Source organism: Xiphias gladius, chromosome 19 (genome assembly GCF_016859285.1).
Source record: "Xiphias gladius isolate SHS-SW01 ecotype Sanya breed wild chromosome 19, ASM1685928v1, whole genome shotgun sequence".
NCBI classification, from domain to species: Eukaryota; Metazoa; Chordata; class Actinopteri; order Istiophoriformes; family Xiphiidae; genus Xiphias; species Xiphias gladius.
Window position 1 is genome coordinate 30,210,605 of NC_053418.1, and position 21,185 is coordinate 30,231,789.

Consider the following 21,185-nt stretch of genomic DNA (forward strand, 5'->3'; position numbering starts at 1 on the left):
TTTGCTGCACTGTATCAGGTTACTACCAAGTTTGTGTGTGTACGCGCATGCGTGTGTTCTGCAGTGTCTAACTTCTCAGTGGTAAAATAACACTAAGAGCTGCCAATATGTGGTCAGCCTTTCGCCACCTAATCCTGTAGAGGCACAGAATGCCTCTTCATATTCTATTATCACATTATATTGCTGTGTGTGTGTGTGTGTGTGTGTGTGAGGTGTGTGTGTGTGTGTGTTTGTGCGTGCGTGCGTGCGTGTGTGTTTGTCTGTGCGTGTGTCTCTGTTTATGTGCATCTGTATGTGAGACAGAGAGAGAGGAAGGAAAACCTCAGCAGAATGCTGTTACTGGTGGCACTTAGCCAACTGGAAGGCTGCCAGCATGACCAGGGAGCAGCATTATTCTCTGATTAACTCTTATACATACATACACACACACACACACACACACACACACACACACACTCAGTGTAGTTGATTTCACATACACAATTACATATTTTCACACAGACATTTTTACACTCCCGGAATCCATGGCTGGCAAGAAAAAATATAGGATGAGAAAAGATAAAAATAAACATTCTCAAAAGTATCATCTTACATTGACTTTTATGAGATAATCGTGACCTGACTTAGGGTAACACACTGTATGATATTGTGTCTGACAAATCTGATTTCATGTTTTTCAATTTTGACATAGTAAGTCAGAATTTTTAGATTTGTCATGCTCTCAGTCTTACAATTTGCAATCAGGATGCTATTTGTGGCTGCTATCTTTCAGATATATTGCTACTATATGCATCAATATGTTTCACACTCAGTTTGAGCAAAATATATTCATAACCCATGTACAACTTGCACTCACTTAAAACTTTTTTTCAGGGGCATTTGAATAGAGTAGTCTGTCTTTTTCAAATGAGTTTTCATTTTTCTCTTTTTTTCAGTGTTGAAATCTCTTTTAAAAATGCAAATATATGACAAAATGCCATAAAAAACTACAGCAACATCACAAATTTTCACACTGTGTATATAGACTTTGAGTTGCAGGTATAGTTCCTGGAGGAGAAAGGCATTTCTTGAGTTCAATGTCAGAAGGCTTCCCTCAGCTGACCCTGGTAACTGACAGTTTGAGACCAGCCTGAGAGCTTCCAGGTTCAGCTGAACCCAGTGTCCTTCAGCCTGCCTCAGCCTGTCTGTCTGCTCATTTACTTCACACACAGGGGGGTGGAGGCAAAAACAAACGGGCTATCATGTAGTGTTCAAACAAAAAGGAATGTTGCCCAGTGACTTTTTTCTCCCACTAAACTTCTCTTTGCTCCTGAGCTGGCTGCAGGAAAATGTAACAAATGATGTAGCCTGAACAGACAACAAGTTATCTGCCTGGTAAGGGAACAATCTGGCAATTTATGAAATCCTCTTATTTTCATCCCTGTCTATCAAGTAAAGATGCATTTAGCCAGCAGTTTTTCAGCTCTCAAACATATCTGAATGCTTTACTTCTGTAATTTTATGTAGACCTTAAGTCTGGGTAATGTTGTTGATCACATGACTTTAACATTAAATGAAACTGAGAATTCATCAAATTATTTGTTGAACAAATCAACTTGAACTTCTTTATCTGAGGTGGGGTGCAACATGACTGAGAAAAAAATATTGCAACAATTCAAAAATATGTAGCATACCTCAGCCCCCTGGAGCCACAGCAGCTGTTTTCATTTTAAACTTTGTGTTATAAATGACCTCTTGATAAAGACTGATGTAGTTCATACCCTTGATCATCACATTCTTACTCAAGCATTGAGCAGGTATTTTAGGAACAGCTCGATGCAAGCTTTATCATTAATGAAGTTATTTTGGGGGAACATTGTCCACAATTACTAAATGTGAAGTCATAGTCATAATGTAAAAATGATGATGCTCAGCAAACCTAGTTGCACCTTGTTATAACAGCTAAAATGCATATTAAATAGTGTAAATTCAGATAACTATTTTGGTAGACATATGTTAATAAATTCATGCAGGTAGTTTCGTGCTTTCATGACATATATATTGAAGCCAACTGTCAAAATCTGTGAAGAATTTAGGGTTTCAATTATAATTTTATTTCTGTAATGTACTTCTTTGAGATTGGTGTGTGTGTATTAACTTGTGTGTTATTGCTTCTATGAGCACATGCTCATCATTGTCTCTGCATATATGCCTTTACACTCCAAGGGCCTCACAATTGATCCTGCGTCATTGTCATCTGCAGCGCATTTGTGCACTTAACATTTTTGAAATCACTTGCTGTTCCTTTACCTTTCGATATTCCCTCCACCAGACCGCTTGCAGTGCAGCACTCACAACTCCCCCTCCCCCAACATAAACACACACATACCAACTCCCAACTCCAGAACTCTCCCCTTAACGAATCCTCAACCTCCCTACAGTTTCCTCCTGAAAGCTTACCTGCACTGGTCCTCTAGTATTGGTGACAGCTAGTATACTCCTAAATGATCAGTTATTATCTCAGGGACCTTGTCCACAGGGCCCCACTTATTCCAAAGGTCTTCCCTTTGTCTTTCAGTATTGATTAAGTAGGCCAGTTACATGGCTGTGGGCCTAACTGAAAGTGAACATTGCCACTAACATTTCTCCATCAGCTGTATCTGGCTGGAAAGGCCCATTTAAAAGCCTCTTTGACTAAGTCGTTGCCCCAGTGAATGGGGCAGGATGGGTAGCATAATGGATATGCCAATGAGGAAACTAGTGCTGCTAAAATAGACTAAGGGCCACAGGCAAGACAGACAAAAGGAGATGTCCTGCTGAGATATTATAAGATTATATTCTCAGTCTTTACATTTACAGTTTTCAAATCAACAAAATATTACTACTACTCACCAAAAGAGCTCGATGCACTGCAGTTTAAGACAGTTAATGAAAGTAAATGAAGAAAATATCTTCACCATTGTGACAACAAATTATTGTTTTTTCAACAATACAAACACAAAAAAGGTAGAAAAAGTACAAAATGAAGATAGTTGTAGAATAATAGAATAACAAGTATTTTTCTTATATGCTGTGTGTCCATACATTTACTTATTCTTGTATTGTTCATATCCATATACACACAGGCCTGCAGTCAGGAGAAATTTTTTAACCAATGTCCAGTGGCAGCTGGGGACGTTGTGGAAATATTCTTTTTTTTTTTTCTTTCTGTAGTCCAGAGTAGTAGCATCCAGCTTTTCTTAAATGCACATTTAATCTGTCTGATTCACTGCTGTTTGCATCTAATATTAAATAACTAACTAATAAAACTAATGATTAAGCCAAGTACTAACTAAGTATATTTGAATATATGCTAATATATACTGTATACCACAGCAAATTTGTAATAAGTGTGTTAAATTCAGCATATATTAAACTTGATTTAAAAAGTTTTAGCCATCTTCAGTCAAAAAATTGCAGTAATAATATTATTATTTGTATATACAAAGGGTTGCAGTATTATTAGATTCTTTAATGTGTGATGTGACATTAATGGAGGGATCACACTATGTTTTTGGGCTCAGAGCTTTCTACATTTGAATGCTATAGTCTCTTTAATCATACCGATTCAAAATTTAATATTAATGAGACACAGAGAGCAAAGGATGTTTTCACTGTGTTGCTCTCATTATTTTATTATTTTTCTATTATTATTTGAATAACAAAAAAGCAGCTTACTAGCTGTTGCAATCATAACTGACTAAAAAAAAAATCAACAATCAAAAACACCATCTGATCTTTGGAAATAGTCTCAAACCATGACAGTCACAGGAGGCTAAGTAAGGGTGCTCTCAACTGCTGGTTGCTGTGGAAACCAAGTACTCACTGACTTACTACATATATGCCCCAGTGTATAACTGATCAAAATGAACCTTTTTCAGATCGACTTTAACAGTGAACACTGTTTTTTAGCTGTGACATAAAATTAGCTAACACTCTACTGCAACATCAATTAGTCAATTTGTCTCTCCACGCGTTTTATACATTGATTTCATTCATTCATTTATTGCAGATGTTACTATGACTACTAATGAATTTAATTTACTAATTAATTTTGAACTTTTTGCCATAATTTGTGACATCTTTAAAAATGAGCCAACACTTCCCAGTGTATAACCATGTTGTGGGGTTTGACACATGCAATGAGTGACAAGAAAAAGCAGAAACTGGTGCACAGTATAATAAATTTTAAATTTTAAAAAATGTGTTTATGTTGATAAGGCAGCACAGTGCAATTTTGGAAAAAAAAAAATTGACATGAAATAGCACATGTCAAAATCTCCATCATAATAGGAAGGATAAAAAATTTTCACTGTGTTTGTGCTTGTTGAGTTTTAGGAAAACAGTTCTTTATGATCAGTTGTTAACGATGTCAGAGAGGAGTTGAGTCTAATGGATGTCTTTGAGGCTGTAGTTTTTATTTGTGTTGCCTTGATTATATTATATTTGGAAAATGTTTTTAATATTTTGTCTCACATGTATGTAAAGAGGAGTGGACAAAATACTTAAAATACATTGCACAGGGTTTTGAATGAATTCTTTTGACTATATTTAGTTATAGGTATAGTTTGTGCTCAGTGACTGTGTCTACAATATGTGTAGTTAGGGTCCAATAGGTGATGGTCATTTCTTTAGACCAAGTGCTCATTGACATACCTCTCTAAGGCTCCCAGATGTGAAAAAAAACATCCATGGCCAAAACCATTTTCCTGATATTGCTCTAGCACCAGTGTGGCACCGCATGTCTTTGTCTTGAGAGTATGTTACTTTTGTCTGTTGATAAACAGGCAAAGAAATGTGTATTCACAAACCAGCCAAAATAAACTTCAAGCTACAATTACAATCATTGTAATCATTCAAAAACATGAAAAAGAGCTCCAATGTGCAAAAATGCTGAGAAATGTGATTTGCATCTAAAATCACAGCTTGTATCTCCTTGATCATTACTGTAAATGAACAAATGTTTGCTAGGCAAACACTGAGCAAAAACAATGACTTGACTACAGCCCATAAATGCTAAATAAAACTGGAAATCAGGCACTTTGTATTACCTTGTTATTGAAAGGTGGTATACCAATAAAAGTACCTTACCTTACCTAACTCCTGGACTCCTAACTAACTAAGACTGTACATTCAGTAAAACACATCTTTTCTTTTCAATCTTTTTAGTGGCACAAAAATGACAGGAAATTGGTCATTAGTGTGATTTTTTTGTAGATATTGATAGGTGACAGTTGGATGGTGAAACACAAGGACTGCTGCATCATGATGAGATGATGGCAAGATCTTTCTCCTAGTTATTAAAAGGTCCTCAAAGAGGGAAAAAAGCCAGTAAGTTACATTATCCAGTAGCTACACAAAAGTTTTCTCCACTGAGGTCTGCTCAGCAGAAAAGAATAAAACTACATCAGATGTAATAACACAAATGTAAAGAAACCGTAACAGTTGTATGATGTTTGAAAGTCTATGTGACAGCTCAGCAGTGAATAAAATCATAATCCTGAAGCCAAGAGGATGACTAAAGATCACTGGTGGATTATTCTGAATCTTGCAGAAAGTGTTAGCTATCAGTCACTCTGCTCTGTGCCAATGATTTCAGCTCAGCAGTGAATAAAATCTTAATAATACTATATTCACACTAAAGCAGCATTTTTTCTACACATGAAACCAGAACTTTTCCTGTATATTCACTAGACTGAATTAAACTTGTATACAATAAAACTGTTGTATGCCTGCTCAGACAGGGTCCAGGGGCAGTGTAGCAGCTTTCTGGCACCTCTAACCCTCTCTATGATTACACATTACAGGTGTGATAAAGCTGTATTTATGTTGATTTGTCAGATGACTTCATGATCATAACAGTCATTTAACCAGTGTCTCAGCACAACAGTGCAGGAGTTCAGGTTTGCCTGGTTAGCAGGTAACTTTATGAGCTAAAGTTAAATCAATGTTGATGCCCTTCTGGTTGTCTGACGAAGGAAAAATAATTAAACGACAGCAGCTACACTGTGTGTGTGTGTGTGTGTGTGTGTGTGTGTGTGTGCGCGTATTAAAAAAACAGTAAGATTATAGGTGATGATGGAGATCAGGACAGGCCTGAACACAGGTGAAACCAGCTGAGACTGTACTGCACTGCTCAACACATCAGCTGCCATCAAGAGTTATTTTGATTTCTGAATTGAAGGGGACATTTTCACGTGTGCAGCATCTCCAGATTTAGCTGTCTTAGCGCAGATGTAGCTAACAAGCTAGCTATGGTTCACAACTTACTTTCCATAAGGTTTATCTGTTGTCAGCAGTAAGGTTTCATAAATCATTCATTTCATTTTTTAAGGAGTATTAGGCCTACTGGCCCAATTCTAATAGCCCCAGAGTTTTACTGTCACTTTGCATTTTTCCTTGCAGAATATGGATGACAGTATATCAGACCAATAGAAGACCATGAGAGAAAATCCCTGCACCTCAAACATTTCTCCATTTACAGTTCTGACCAATGTCAGAAAAACAAAAATCACCTATTTTTATTTCACACTCTAGCTCTTAGTGTAAATCTCATGTTTTTGAATGATAGTAATTGTGACTTGTAGTTAATGTTGCCTGGTTTTTCCACATTTCTTAACAGACAAAATGAACCCAACAATATGCCAGGCACTCTGTGCTGCTCATCAGTAGCTGCTGCATGATACACTCACTGTGTTCAAGGTTATGTAGAGATTGCCTTGAAGGAACTCATTGTCCTCATGTGTGTTGGTCACAATCTTAAACAACCACACTGTTCAGGAGGCTCAAAGGCCTCCCCACCTACCACTGATTGAAGCTGTTGTTGATTTTCCTTTGGCGAAAATGTTTAATAAATTGTTAATTGATTCTCTCTCTCTCTTTCTTTCTTTCTTTCTTTCTTTCTTTCTTTCTTTTCAGTTGTATGAATTGGATGATGATGAAAAGCGCAAAGAGTTTCTTGATGACCTTTTCAGTTTCATGCAGAAACGGGGTAAGTAATTTTTACTTCAGTACAAGGATAAAGATAAAAAGCATCCCACTGTTCGCTCAGTTGTTATGATATAACATTATATAGTATATATATATATATATATAGTATAGAACTTCAACGGAACATGGCTGTGATCTGCCCTGCAGGTTTCAGCTTCTTTTATTGTACACACAGTTAAGAGGGAGCCGTAGTGGGCGGCATTCACTGGCCCTCTCACAATACGATGAATTTACTGCTTTTATTGGCCACTTACAGTGTGATGTTGTGTTTTCCCAAAGTGAAGCTTCTACTGGTTTTATAGGAGAAGTAGGTCCATGTTCAAACCCTTGCATAATATGAGGAAGTTAATCACCCAGCAGAGAATAAAAAAAATGGACTGCCAGTTACAATCACTGTCTATTTTGGGAGCACAAGGTTACTGTGCCATGTTTTTTGTTAAACTGAATTCCTTTTTCTGTACACAATGTTTTACACGTCCTTGGCTTTCAACACAATGACTCAGAATTAGGGAAAAAACTGGTTTTTAGTGGAGTTTAATTTCCATTCTATGACATCATCTGAATTGTTAAAAAATGATTAGCCAGTAATTTGGATTACTTTTAGTTAGTTCAAATCAACTATTATATCCATGTTTAACAACAACAACAACAACAACAACAACCACAGACTCTGCTGTTTGGTTTCCTGTGCAATGTAAGAATAGAATGCTCCTATTTCATTAAGCTGGAGTACACAACAAAAATAAAATTTAATTAAGAATTAAAATTTTTATAGAAACATTAAATGTGTTTTGCTCGCAGAAAACATACATATAATGAGAATTTAACAACTGAGATCCAGATCTATAATACCCAGTATTTGGATAAATCATTGTTTGCACAAACAATATGACAAACATTTGCTACACTGTATAAATCATTTTTTTTTTCCATGTGGTACACATCTGATTTTTTGTTAGCTACATTTCTTTTTTTTTTAATTTTCAGTGTATACTCATTTTATTTTCTCTTTGCTTGTATGTATTTGAACATAAAATGTTATATTGCCAGCTGCAGTACAAAATGTATTGAAGAAAATGATCACACACACAAATGGATGTTAGCTTTGACACATTACTGAATTTATGAATATCCCAATAAAAACTAAAAACTAATATCCCAAAAACTAAAGTCCCATTTGACCACAATTCAACTGTATGCTGTGACAGCTCTAGGAAAGCACAAGTTGATGAAGTAATGATGTAGCTGGGTGGTCACTTGGGTTTTTGAGACAGTATGGATTGTTGTTGGAGCGTTCAATTAGAGATTGATTTTGGACTTAGTGTAGGGAGACATTGTCAGTGCAAAGCAGATCAGCAGCAGCCTATCTCCACTGCTAGCCTCTGACAACTGTGATCAGAGTGGACTGCTCCAAATATCCTAATCAATTTTTCTTAAAAACATCACTGTCATTCTGCACTGACAAAGAAATGCCAGCCAGGTGGGCTCGCTAACCAGAGATCCAAGTGAAAAGTGCCAAATATACAGTGCCCCTTTAATATTATCGATTTATTGGCTGGCTAAATCCAAGCCACATTAATAAGAGGGTTGAACTGTCCTGTGACATGTAAAAGCATTTTGACACCAGATCAGCAGAATGACTTTATGTGTGCATTCCAACATATAACCAATAGCTGTAATAAGAAATGATTCATGTGTGATTCGCCTTGATGGAGGTTTGGTTAGGTTTTAGGCACCAAAATTACTTGGTCACGGCCAGGGAAACATGGTGGTCAGGTTCAAAAGACACCACATAGACTTTTGGTAGAAAACAGAAAGAAACCTGAAGTCTGTGGTAATGGGTCAGACTTGAATGTGCATCTCCTGCATAAAAGTGTCACAGCAGCCAAATACAACAGCTGATTCTTCAGGAATCATTAATTAATACCATAATTCAAGATATGCAAATCAAACAAAGTAAAACATAATAAATGCAACCATATTCTATGTAGTTCAGGTTATGCGGGTCATGCGATGAAGCATGATGTTTCTGATGATGAGGATGTGTGTGTTCAGTATTTCCCTGTGGGCTGTTCATTCAGCTGCACTAAGCAGTGCACAGTGACACAGAGAACAGTCTCATTTATTAAGATGCTTTTTATTAGCTAACGTAACAACAATCAAATTTTTTTTGTTTTTTTTTGTTTGTTTTTTTAAATATTTGTTACAAATGTGATAAGGAAAAACAGCAGGATATAAGGAAGACCATTTGGTTTGGGAATGTCCTTTGCCTTAAAGTGCTTTCAGGCAGCAAGCAGTTGCAGAGAGAGTCCAGCTGCTGCTGTCATGAACCTGCACAGCTCATTGCTGCTGCATTCAGATTTTATGATGGTCCAACTTTTTCAACTTCTCGTAACTTGGCAACCACAGAAACCAATGCAAGTGAAGTGATATGAATTACGCACCTCTTCTTCAGCAGAGAACAGAAAGATCAATGAAGAGAAACAGCAATGGAGCAACAACAGATTCAAAGTTTGATTATCTGGTCTGGGACAATAAACAACTTCTATGATAGTAGTCAGTAAAACTTGCTCTATTATTGCTAACCATTTCCTCTGTTTTAAGATAAAGTTAATTCTCTTTGGCAATCCTGCTCAGTTTGGAAACATGGCTTTGTGGTGAGGATGCCGGCAAGGTTTTCTTCTGATGACTCTTCAATGAAGGTCATATTTGTGAAGGTGTCACTGCACAGTAAAACAGTGCACCACCACTCCAGTTTGCTAAATCTTCCTGAGGATCTTTTGCAGTCAAATGGGGGTTTTGATTTGCCTCTATAGCAATCCTATGAGCAGTTCTCTCTGAAAGTTTTCTTGGTCCTCCAGACCTCAGCTTGACCTCCACCATTCCTGTTATCTGCCATTTCTTAATTACATTACAAACTGAGGAAACATCTACCTAAAAAAAACTTAATAAATTACTTAATAAATAAAATTAAAATAATTGATGCCCACAAAGCAGGAGAAGTCTATAAAAAAGATAACAGAGTGTTAAGCAGCTGCTTAGAGGAGTCTATGGCTGCTGACCGTTGGGACAAGGTTTGAGGAGTCAGAGTATTTGTAAAGCTTTGAAATTTGCATCACCTGGTCTTTCCTAACGATGATTGTGAACAAGCAGTAGCCCTAACAAGCTAATTAAGGTCAGAGACCTTGGTAAAAGTTATCTGACAGTTCAAATCTCTCTGGGTATCCAACTTTTGTATTGCACTCCTTTCCTCTTTTTCATTCCAAAATTGTATAAAACAAAAATAATATACTCACGTTGCATAAAATGTTGAAAAGAATGTTTCACTCTATGCCTTTTGGAGATCAATTCATCTTCTACTCACTTAACTATTCACAGTAACAGAAATTTTGACCAGGGGTGCCCAAACGTTTTCATTCCAGTGTACAACTAACTTTTATGTCCAATTGGGTTGGAGGAATTTCTGCCTGAATGACATTCAGTGACAGCATTTTCACCCTGCACGTGAATTAAAATGTTCTTATATCTCAGCAGTTTCCGGAGTGTCCTAGGTGCAGTTATCTGTTTCAAATATCTGTAAATGAAATATCTGAGAATTTCTAGTAGTTCAGGAAAAATCGAGTGAAGTTCAGTTAGTATAAATTCAGCTACACACAGGCTGGTGAAAGGTTATTAATCAGGACTACTGTCATACTGAGTGTATCTTTCACTCAAATTAGATAATCTGATACAGTGTTTGCGTGATAGTTGCAACAATTAGAATATTAGTGTTGATGTAAACAGAATTTAATTGCCTTCGGGGCCAGCATGCGTTTAGCCAGAGGGTTATAGTCATTGTATACAAAACAGTCTTTTCAGAGATGGTATGACAGTGTTCAGCTTGAGTGTATGGTGTATGGTTGCAGCCTCAGGCCAGTCATTTATACATGATGCACCTTTCTCCACAACTTTTGAATCTCGTGTGTATGGAATGATTAGAAACTCTGATAGACTGAGCAGATGAAAAGAAGATCTGCTACTCTCAGTGTAATTTGGGTGCAAGGGTGTGTGCATCTATATTTATCCTAATGTGGGAACCTGCTGAGTAAAGTTACTTGGAATGAGTTTCATCAGAAGAAAGAACACACAAACCTCTTTCATAATAGATAATGAAGCATCTATGCCTTCTGATAGATCAAACCCATTGTATGTAGCCACTGATACCTTCACATTTGGGAACCCATAATCTATTAGTAAGTAAGTTTATTTTAAATGTAAAGTCACAGTATGTCTTAATACACTTTACAATTACATCTATTAAAAAAATAAATAATAGCAATTTAAAATACTTAAAAAGATTAACACATTAAGTAATAAGCAGGTACATCCATCCATTTTCTGCTGTGTATCTAGTGCCGTGTCACAGTGGCAGCAGGCTAAGCAAGGTAGTCCAGACATCCCTCTTCCCAGCAACATCTTCGGTGTTTCCATTTATTATACTGTACACCGATCCAATCCCCCGAGTTGGTATGAGTACCAATATTAACCTGATTAAGAGGACTCGCCCTGACTTGACCTTTCCAAAGCTTTTTTTTCAATAATTAAATTTCAGTCATTACATTTTTTTGTTTTACATTATCAGTTACTTTCAGTCAGTCTGAATCAGTGACTGATAATGAAGTCACTAATGATCAGTGACTGATTGACTGATCTGATTCAGATCACTGAATCAGATTTTAGTGCCATAGAAATCCCTGGACTCATGTTACTTCACGTAAAAATGATTCCAGTCAATTCCATGCAGTGAAGTATCAGATAAGCACTCAGAATTAGCAGATACCGTGAATTTAGGTATTAAAATCGGTATCTGAAGAGAAAAAAAAAAAAAATATTTATAAGCAATAGAACCCACAATGGCTAAGTTCATTACACTCAGGGGTTTTGCTGCTATGGTCTTAAGCTGTATTCATACCAAGACAAACATGAACGTAGAAAGCTGCAGACACAGAAAGCTGCATACTAGGAGGTGGAGAGCGGGCACATTTGCACTTCTCTACATACTGCTGTTGGGAATGTGTATGCACAAATTTGTTCCACATATTCACACTGGAAAACAAGATGGCACCCTCACCACAGCACAAGAAGAGTTCTTCTGTTTGTTGTATTTGGCTTAACAAGAGAAAGTCAAAAAAACAAGATAGTGTGTGCAACAGCTTAATGAGAGTAGGACCAATTGTGGAATACAGTGCATACATATGGTGCATGAAACACTTTCCTTTTCTAGCACATGCACAGGCCTTTGCAGAGGTTTACGCCAAGCAGACCCACATGGACCATCGTAGGCTTGGAAATGTGGAAACCATAAATTCGCCTTTACTTGGTTTGGTAAGAATAGTAGCTAAGTGTGGCTGGTGAAAACTTTATGCAAATATTTCCTAATAATTGCCATTACTGACTCAGTTAATTGACTTAATGCTCTTCTCCTCTAATGCAACTGTTACACTAAGCTTTAGCATTTAACATTATCATGTAAGTGTCACGTGTGGCTAATGTTGAGTAAAAGTTACCTACTCTTGCTTCATAACAAAAAGCAAAAAAATATTGAGGCATTTTTGTTCGACACATGTCCCTGTCAAAGTCAACCATTGTGGTTACTGTTTTGTTTTTCTTCTTAAGGTCTTTCTACTCTTTGCTCACATTTGTATTTCTGGTCTTCAAGATGGTGGCAAGCCATATTCAGGTTTCAAAACATACTCTTTATAAGGCTACTTATGTGTCAGATAGTGTGTTCATGATTCTTTAAAATATACAAGAAGTACAGAGGTATTGTCTTAATGTCTATTCTTTCCCTCTGTGATAGCAATGTAGCACAGTATTTCACTGACATACAGACGACAAAGGTGACAAAGAAAAAATCTGAAAAATAAGTGGAGAAACAAGATGACAGTGCCCTCATCCATAAGGAAAGAGGTGTCACTGAATGGCTTGATGAGTGTGAAAATGATGTTAAACATATTTTCTGGCCTTGCCATCACCGGATCTCAACCCAGTTGAACACCTATGGGAGATTTCGGACTGACGTGCTAGAAAGCTCTCTCCACCACCATCATCAAAACAACAAATGAGGGAATATCTTTTGGAAGGATGGCGTTCATCCCTCCAGTAGAGTTCCAGAGACTTGTAGATCAATGCCAAGTTGCAATGAAAGTGCTCTGGCAGCAAGTGGTGGCCCAACACCTTACTAAGACACTTAATGTTTGTTTTTCCTTTAATTTGTCGCCTGTCTCTATTTTCTCTTGTCAGAGGCCTTAACGCTTGAATCATGCAGCAGATGGTCAGAACACCATTGTGTTGGTTTTCAGCCTCGGAAGCAGATACATGGAGTCCTCAAAAGCAGAGCAGACAATGGCTGTGATGGCCTCCTTTGTGTGTTGATAAATAACCAGGGTGATTTACTGTTGCCCCAGGGTTTGTGGTTATTAATTGATTATTATCTCTGAGGACTACCATCAGCACTTTTTTCAAATAAGTCAACTTTTGTCCCCACCTAATTGCTTAAGAATACTATGTGGCAGAAGAAAGGCTACTTGAGAGTTACCTTAAAAAATGGCAGTCTTCGATCACTGTGGCACTAAATATTCCTCCTTACTTTGCTGCTGCATCCTGCTTTCACCTTTCAGTTGACTTCCCTTATTTTTATGTTTTTCTCTGTCTTTACACAGATAGTGAAGGGAACACAGTTATTGTTTAAGTAATTTCTGCAACTGCATGTCATATTTACAATATTGCCTTTGTGTCTAGATGAAAGTTAATGTTTGAGAACTTTGTTTTTTTTTTTTTTTTTAGATGGATAAAAGGGTTCAGAAGTATTAGGTGTTACATTTGTCCAAAGGATTGTTTTGGAATCAGCACAGACACTGGCAACAGGTACCTGCACAAGTATCAAAAAATTCTAAATGCTGCCCAGAATTTCTTACATTTTTTTTCACTCATGTGAATTATTTCTCGTTGCTGTTCTGCTCATTTGCACATTTGAGTCAGTTTTTAAATTGTCAACCAAATGGCAACCTTGCAGGCAGATAATTGGTCATAAACCAAAGAACTGGACAAATTGAAATTTTCACCCGATGAAATGTGTGGAATATGAAAAGGAAATTGTAAAATATTGTTCTCACAGTGCTCTTTAATATTATGTGATACTGAAAGACAACACAGTGACATTATGACTGTGGTTAACAAAAATTTGAATGCAACACTGCAAAACTAATGACATTTCTATCAGCCTCAGTTGTACTGTGTTTAATGCTAATTGGCAAATGTTAGGATCTTAACACACGGCGTAAGATGGTGAACATGATAAACATTTTATCCGGCTACCCACAATCATTTTTACATTTAGATTACCAAATGTACAAAGGCTCAATAAACAAATTCTGGCTTCAACTTTTATCCATCTTACACTTTGGTTTTCTTTTTAGTATTTCAGAATTCTGAGTGTTTATTGATTTTTAGTATTTATCCTGAGAAATTTATTGTACAACTGCTCTTTGTCTAGGTATTTATGAGATGTATGATGTGTATTACTGTTCAATTATTTGGTACTGTACAGCATCAGCATGATGTGTCCAAGGCAAATTTCCCTCTGGGAAAATAAATTCTTATCTTTTTAATGGGCAGTCTCATAGTGTGGCTTTGACGTCACTGTGTTGTCTTCCTTGACTTATCTTGTTCAAGGATAAGTCAAGAATTGTCCTAACCTTTTCTTGCTGCAATCAAATCCAATGAAAATACCAAAACCAACAGTTTGTTAGTCCATCTCCAAATACTCTCTGACCTCCCTACCGTATCTGTGGCTCTCAGCTCCAAGCCCATTGGTTCCTACTGAAGAATTTATAAAAACTGCTCACAATTATTTAAAAAAAGCTCGGGAATTTTTTAAAACATCTGGCTACTGTAGTTTTTATCAAACATAGCTCAAAAAGCGGGAAGTAGTGCATTTGTTAGGAACTATTTTCAGTGGTGGATAAATCCACATTTGGTGCTCTAGTGAGTATTTGGAGCAGCATGACACTCTTTGTGGGATTGTATCAAAATAAATGACAGTGTGTGCGTTCATGGCAATGAAGGAGTATGTCACCCAGTGCAACAGTGCAGCTCACTGATGTGTTTAAAATACTTTTTGGACAAAAATGGAGATCTGTGGCACAGAGGAATAAGATTTGTCAGGCTTTTGATACACACAGAGTACTCAAATCATTATTTGTTTGGGTCTTTTCATGGGATTTGTGGACAGAAAGAAAAATATGGAATATCACCAGACCTATAATTTATGTTTGGGGCCAATTAAATTCTGCTTCAGTCCCCAAACCATCTGTCCTGGCTCTGAATCTTCACGTCCTGGTGATGTTTGATAGTATGTGCATTACACCCTCCTCTTCATCCTCATTGAGGGAGTTGAACAGAAGTAGATAAACAGTTGGTTTCCCCTGTGCTACTGCATTAATCGTTCATTTCACTGGTTAAAAGAGCAAAGTCAATGAGGAGGAGAAATTCTCATCCCATTATCGGTTCAGTGCAAAGTGAACAAGTCAGCTATGAAGCCAAGCATAGAGATGATTATTGCGCTACTAGAGCCACTGATGCTCCACATTGTTCCAATTACAAACTCCTCTTCTCTTAGCAGCTGAGGGATTAACTAAATACAACTGTTACAACTGAATATGACTCTGTGCAATGTGGATTTCTTCCACCTTGTCCACCATTACTTATTGTAATAATGATACATGGCCTGATTAGATAGTTTGTGCTGACAAAGGTCTCCATCCTCACTCTTTTATTCCTCATATCTCTTTCAGGGAATCAGAGAGACAAATACATTTCAGTATTGACAGCACATAAATCTTGTTTTAAGAGGCTTGTCTCTCCTCAGATTCTGTCAGACAAAGGCTGAGACTTTTATTTATTACCTCAATCCTTGTTTGGTTGGCAATTGTGTCTTCAACAAAATAGTAGTTTTATAGATCAGCACAGATACACATTATAATCAGTGGGTGGTAATAAAGATAAGCTGTAGGGGAAGGTTGAGCCTGATGATCTCTAGTGCTGGTTTTTGGTTTTTAGGCTATATATATAATCCAATGAAGTGTGTCATCTAATTCCGCAATTCTACAACACTACAAATATCTCTTTTAATCACAATTCATATCTGCAGTTTTTAGTCAAGGTTTGGCTCAGTTTTAAGTTAAGGTTAATGGTTAACTTAAAATGATCTGAATAAATTTGGTTAAATGTCAGGGTAAATTATGTTAATGCAGGTTAAGTTAAACATACACTTGTGGAATTTGTTCTAGCACCAAATTACTGTCCTTGTCTTTCAAGGATTTTTATTCCTCATATGAACAACATGTACAGTGGAATGTAAAGTGCAATGGACATCAAAAACCAAATGTACAATATATAGACAACAAAAACAGAATGTGCTGGCAGTACGTTTCCCCACAAAAAAAGGTCATAAAATACATTTGAACAATGTGTCAAGGAGGATGTGCTTTACTGCAACCCTCTCTTTACTAAAACTATCTTTAGTTTTATTATACTTTTTTAGTTTCACTTTACTATTTCTAATTTACTTACTTAAATTAAATTTACTGTGCTGATTAGTGGTGGTAAACCTTTTCAAAACAAGGAGTTAAAAATAAATACTATATGGAAAAATATGTACATCAAGTGTGTATCGGGGGGAGAAGGGGAATTAAGGTTGTGTGCGGGTTCCCGAGTCTTTGAGTCCACTGACAGGCCATTGCAGGTGTGGTAAGAGTCCTTCATAATCTGGTGTGCTCTGGCTCTGTTCTCCTTTGTGTACCAGCCCAGGAGAGTAGTGAGTGCTGCACTGATGATGGACTCAGCTGATTGGACAACTTTCTGCAGAATGACTTCAGAGTCTTTGGAGACATCCTAAATTTTCTCAACTGTTTAAGGTGATAAAGGTGCTGCATTGTCTTCCTCTGCAATCTGATGACAGACTGTCTAGGTCAATGTTGATATTTTAAAACTCATAACTGAGTTTTTAAAAACAATCAGCATTGAGTTGGGAGTACATTTGAGGATTTGGGCCACTGTGGAGCTATATAACTCGTGTTATGGTATGCATCTTTAAGGTTTTTGTCAAGGTTTCATATTGACTTTTCTTTAATGGATGAATCCACTAAGTCAACATTTACTTATACACAAAAAATTACAGTTATTTTAAGTAGAACTTTATCTTAAGATCAGATTTGCCCTGTTGCGCTTTGCTTTCCTTTGAATTGTACTGTGTTATTTCTTTAGATTTAGATCACAAATGTCGTGCCTGTTGTGAAAGTTCATTCACTACCTGCTCAAATTTTTTTTTTTTTTTTTTTGGTCTAAATCAAGCCTCTCCTGCAGTTTCTTGTCCCAAGAGCGATGTTTAGGCACTGTGACTTCAGACTTACTGCTGGTATTTGTCTTGTGACGACAGGGGAACATCAATTCTTTGTTTTAATAGTGCCTCATTCGTTCACATGCCAGCACCACAAAATGAAGCCGTAATTACAGGCCTTAATTGATGTGGTTTTACCACCTCAGACGATACTTCAGAGCTCTGCTCCCCCTCCTCACTGTACAGGCCCACTGCTGTTGTTTGCACTATATTTCTGCAACTATTGATTGCTATTATGGTAAATCCGATGGGCACAATGGAACTCTATCAGCAAAATGCAGGTTAATTATCTCAGGGTCAACCACTTTGGAATCTTCACAAAGAGTCGCTCGTTCTTTCTTTATTGCTTAACATCAAATTGCAAATACCAATTATTATCTGAGCCCCTTTATGTTGCTAATAAGGGGGCAGGTTGGCAGTCATTAATAGAGGATGAGCTCCCATTTTCCAAAGACTGTATTTGTGAAGTTCATTTCTTTTTCTTTTATTTCATGCCTGTGATGTATATTCTGTTACAGTGCATTAGGAGCAGCTTTTAAGTTTGTTGTTGTACGTAATTAAATGAGATGAAAGTGTTTTGTCTCGACATATTTGTGCATGTTAAAAGTTTACCAGAAGAGATTATTTTATCATGTCAATACATATATAATTAATTATGCAGCTTTCAGCGGATGCACAGATTAGACATTAGAAACTTTTTTGAAAGTTATATTTCCTGCTGTTAACAGAGCTGTCAGGCATCTGACTGGCTCGAGATAAATTGGCCATATGAGAAGGTGCAGAAGCCTATTGATGGGAGGAACCAAAGTTAATGGAATTGATTGTGGATATTGGGTTTGCTTTCTGCAGGGACTCCAGTGAATCGGATTCCTATCATGGCCAAGCAGGTGTTGGATCTCTACATGCTCTACAAGCTTGTCACAGAAAAAGGCGGCTTAGTGGAAGTCATCAATAAGAAAATATGGCGTGAGATCACCAAAGGCCTTAACCTCCCTACCTCCATTACCAGTGCAGCTTTCACTCTCCGAACACAGTGAGTACAAGCACAGATGATAACCCCAGAAGATTGATAACCTGCACTCACACCGCTCTCCTAACACCAGGCCAGCGACAAGTGTTAAATGTGTGTCCAGGATAAATGAGATACTTATATGAGATAGTTATATTGTAACTAGTGATTTTAAGGTCAGGCATCGTTGTTTTAATTTATCTGAAATAATTAAAATACGACCATTTCTTTTCTTTAAATTCCTGTCAAATTCTTATTTGATCACACATGTCCAGACAAGAGAAAATCCTACTCATCATACGTGTGGTCTTTACCTGCCAATCCCTGGTGTGATTCATGGTAATCATGGTAATCTATATGGCCTGGCAGTTAATCTGGAGTCCCAGTGATGTTAGATTGATAGACACTGTGTTTGCACAGGACTCTTCACCTCACAATCCCATCTTTTAACATCAAAGTACAAAACATTATTAATCATTATTATTTAGTGACATATTTGTCTGTAGGTAGAAATGTTTTAACTTTATATCTGTAAGAACAGCGTGTTTGACCTGAATGATAATGTAGTTTTGGCAATATGACTACAGGACTGAAAAAATGTCTGAACCCTTAGAGCAGATGTTATTTCAAATTATTTAAAAGCAAGATAATTACCAATGTTGACGATGTAAGGTTTTTGTTATAACATTCATTATTGTTAATGCAGGATATTTTTATGAATCTGGTCACTGTATTGATCTTACCTTTACCTGTAGTTATACATAGTAATCTGTACTTTTTTCAGATATATATTGTTGTTATATACTGGATATCAAAAACAAGTGGCAACAACAACATTCCAATCTACATTAAACAAATAAATAATCCCTTGATGTACATATATTGTACAATACTCAACATGTGGTTAAGTTGCCCTCAAAAAGTGTATAACACTTTTTAATTCTACAGCAGTAATTCTGACTCAGTCATACAATTGTCATTGATCGTAACACAATAACACAGTGAACCATTTTTTCATGAGTCACAGTGCAGATACACAGCTGTGAATGGAAAGTCAGAGCGCAGGCTCCTCTGAATGTGAACAGAACAGCAGAGGAGCATCAGCAGCTGGCGACAGGCTGGATCAGGAGGAACACATCATCTTCAAGTGTTTTAGTGTCTCAAAGGGCCTGGCTAATCAGCTCTGCTCCTCTCTCTCCCTTTCAAAGTAATACACTCCCTGCCATGGTGTATAATTGTTTCATTAAGAAAAAGATTACCCAGACCGGGTTCCATCAACAGGAAAGTGGTTCTGATTCTTATGCAGAGGGGTGCAGAGCCTCAAATGGGAATATGTTACACGTCAAATATGAACATATAAAAAAGTATTCTGCAAAATGCAGATAGTGTCTGTTTTTAAGGTGAATTCAAGTTTTAAGAGATAATGAAAGCCAAGCCACCATGTGTATTGAGCATAGAGTGAATGGTGATGCACAGCAACAGTCATATTTTTGAAGACACACTAACCGTCTCCATTATGATTAATTACCATTTGGCTTCTCTCATTCCATACACATTTAGATGTCCTTGACAGCTTCAACATCTGGACATCCAGCCAAGACTACCGATCACCATTATAGACCTGCGATCCATGATTGTTCAGAACAGGGTCAAAAATCAAATATCTTTTCAAGACTACTTTTGGATGCTCATGACATACTCACTACTAAATGTTTGGTCATATTTGGTGCTGTTAACTTGCTGAAGCCATAGCCAATCATATAATCTTATAAATTAACAACCAGTGTGTTTACATCCACCAGGTTACTCAGAGAAAACAGGTTACATGGGTAATCAGAGAATGGTGTTTGCCATGCACTGTAGTAAACTTGATACTATAAATCCACTTATACATGCAGCATGTCGGTAATCAGACTTCTCTTCTACACCTAACTTTATTTCGTTTATTATTATTAGACTTACGAAATTTAATTGTATTAGCGATTGAAGATGCTGTATTGGTCCTGACTATTTATTATTTATTTATTTATTTATTTATTTATTTATGTAGTATTGTGTGTGTGTGTGTGTGTGTGTGTGTTAGTGTGTGTGTGTGCTGATTAGATTGGTGACCCATATGCAGTACATGGCAGCCATAACACAGTTCTCCAGGACAAATCTACCTGCAAAATTAGGTTTCTCTAATTCCTTACCTTGATTATGGAAACCGGGTTTGTCATTTACATGATGTTTAAGAAATCAGCTTACTGGGGAAAGCGGGCTATAACCTGGTTACCCTAATGCATGTAAACACGCCGATTGAAGTCATCAAAAATGGTATAAATGCACACTACATATCCTATTTGTGATTAAAGGGAGCCATGACATGCTGTTGTCACGATGCTAGAAGCCCTGTGGTTTTTGCGTAAGGATGTGGACAGAGGAACTAGCTGAGATAGAGAATTTATTACAACAAATCCTCCAACCTAAACGACTGTATACTGTAGGTCATTTGTCCCTTCCTTCTAAGCATATCAGCAGCAGGTGTACCGGACCTTTGTCGTCATGCTAACATTAATAAACATGTGATTAAGGTTATGGAACAGTCACAGTTTGGTTAGTTTTAGGCGCAAAAACAACTATTTACTGCCTTATTCCAAACACGGCCCAGGTACATGTTGTGTACACTAAAGAGTGGGCGGTGTCATTTGGACTTTACAGTCAGTCAGCAGATTGAAAATAGATCTGGAC

General features: G+C 37.0%; 1 protein-coding gene across 2 annotated transcripts in view; it reads left to right on the plus strand.

Moving 5' to 3' along the window:
- Window positions 1–21,185, plus strand: part of arid3c (AT rich interactive domain 3C (BRIGHT-like)) — an 85,701-nt gene that overhangs the window by 53,745 nt on the left and 10,771 nt on the right. For both annotated transcript variants that reach the window (XM_040154116.1, XM_040154117.1), the window contains exons 3-4: window positions 6,937–7,009; window positions 18,296–18,479. In XM_040154116.1, the coding sequence (XP_040010050.1) occupies window positions 6,937–7,009; window positions 18,296–18,479 (257 nt within the window). The remainder of the gene's footprint in view (window positions 1–6,936; window positions 7,010–18,295; window positions 18,480–21,185) is intronic.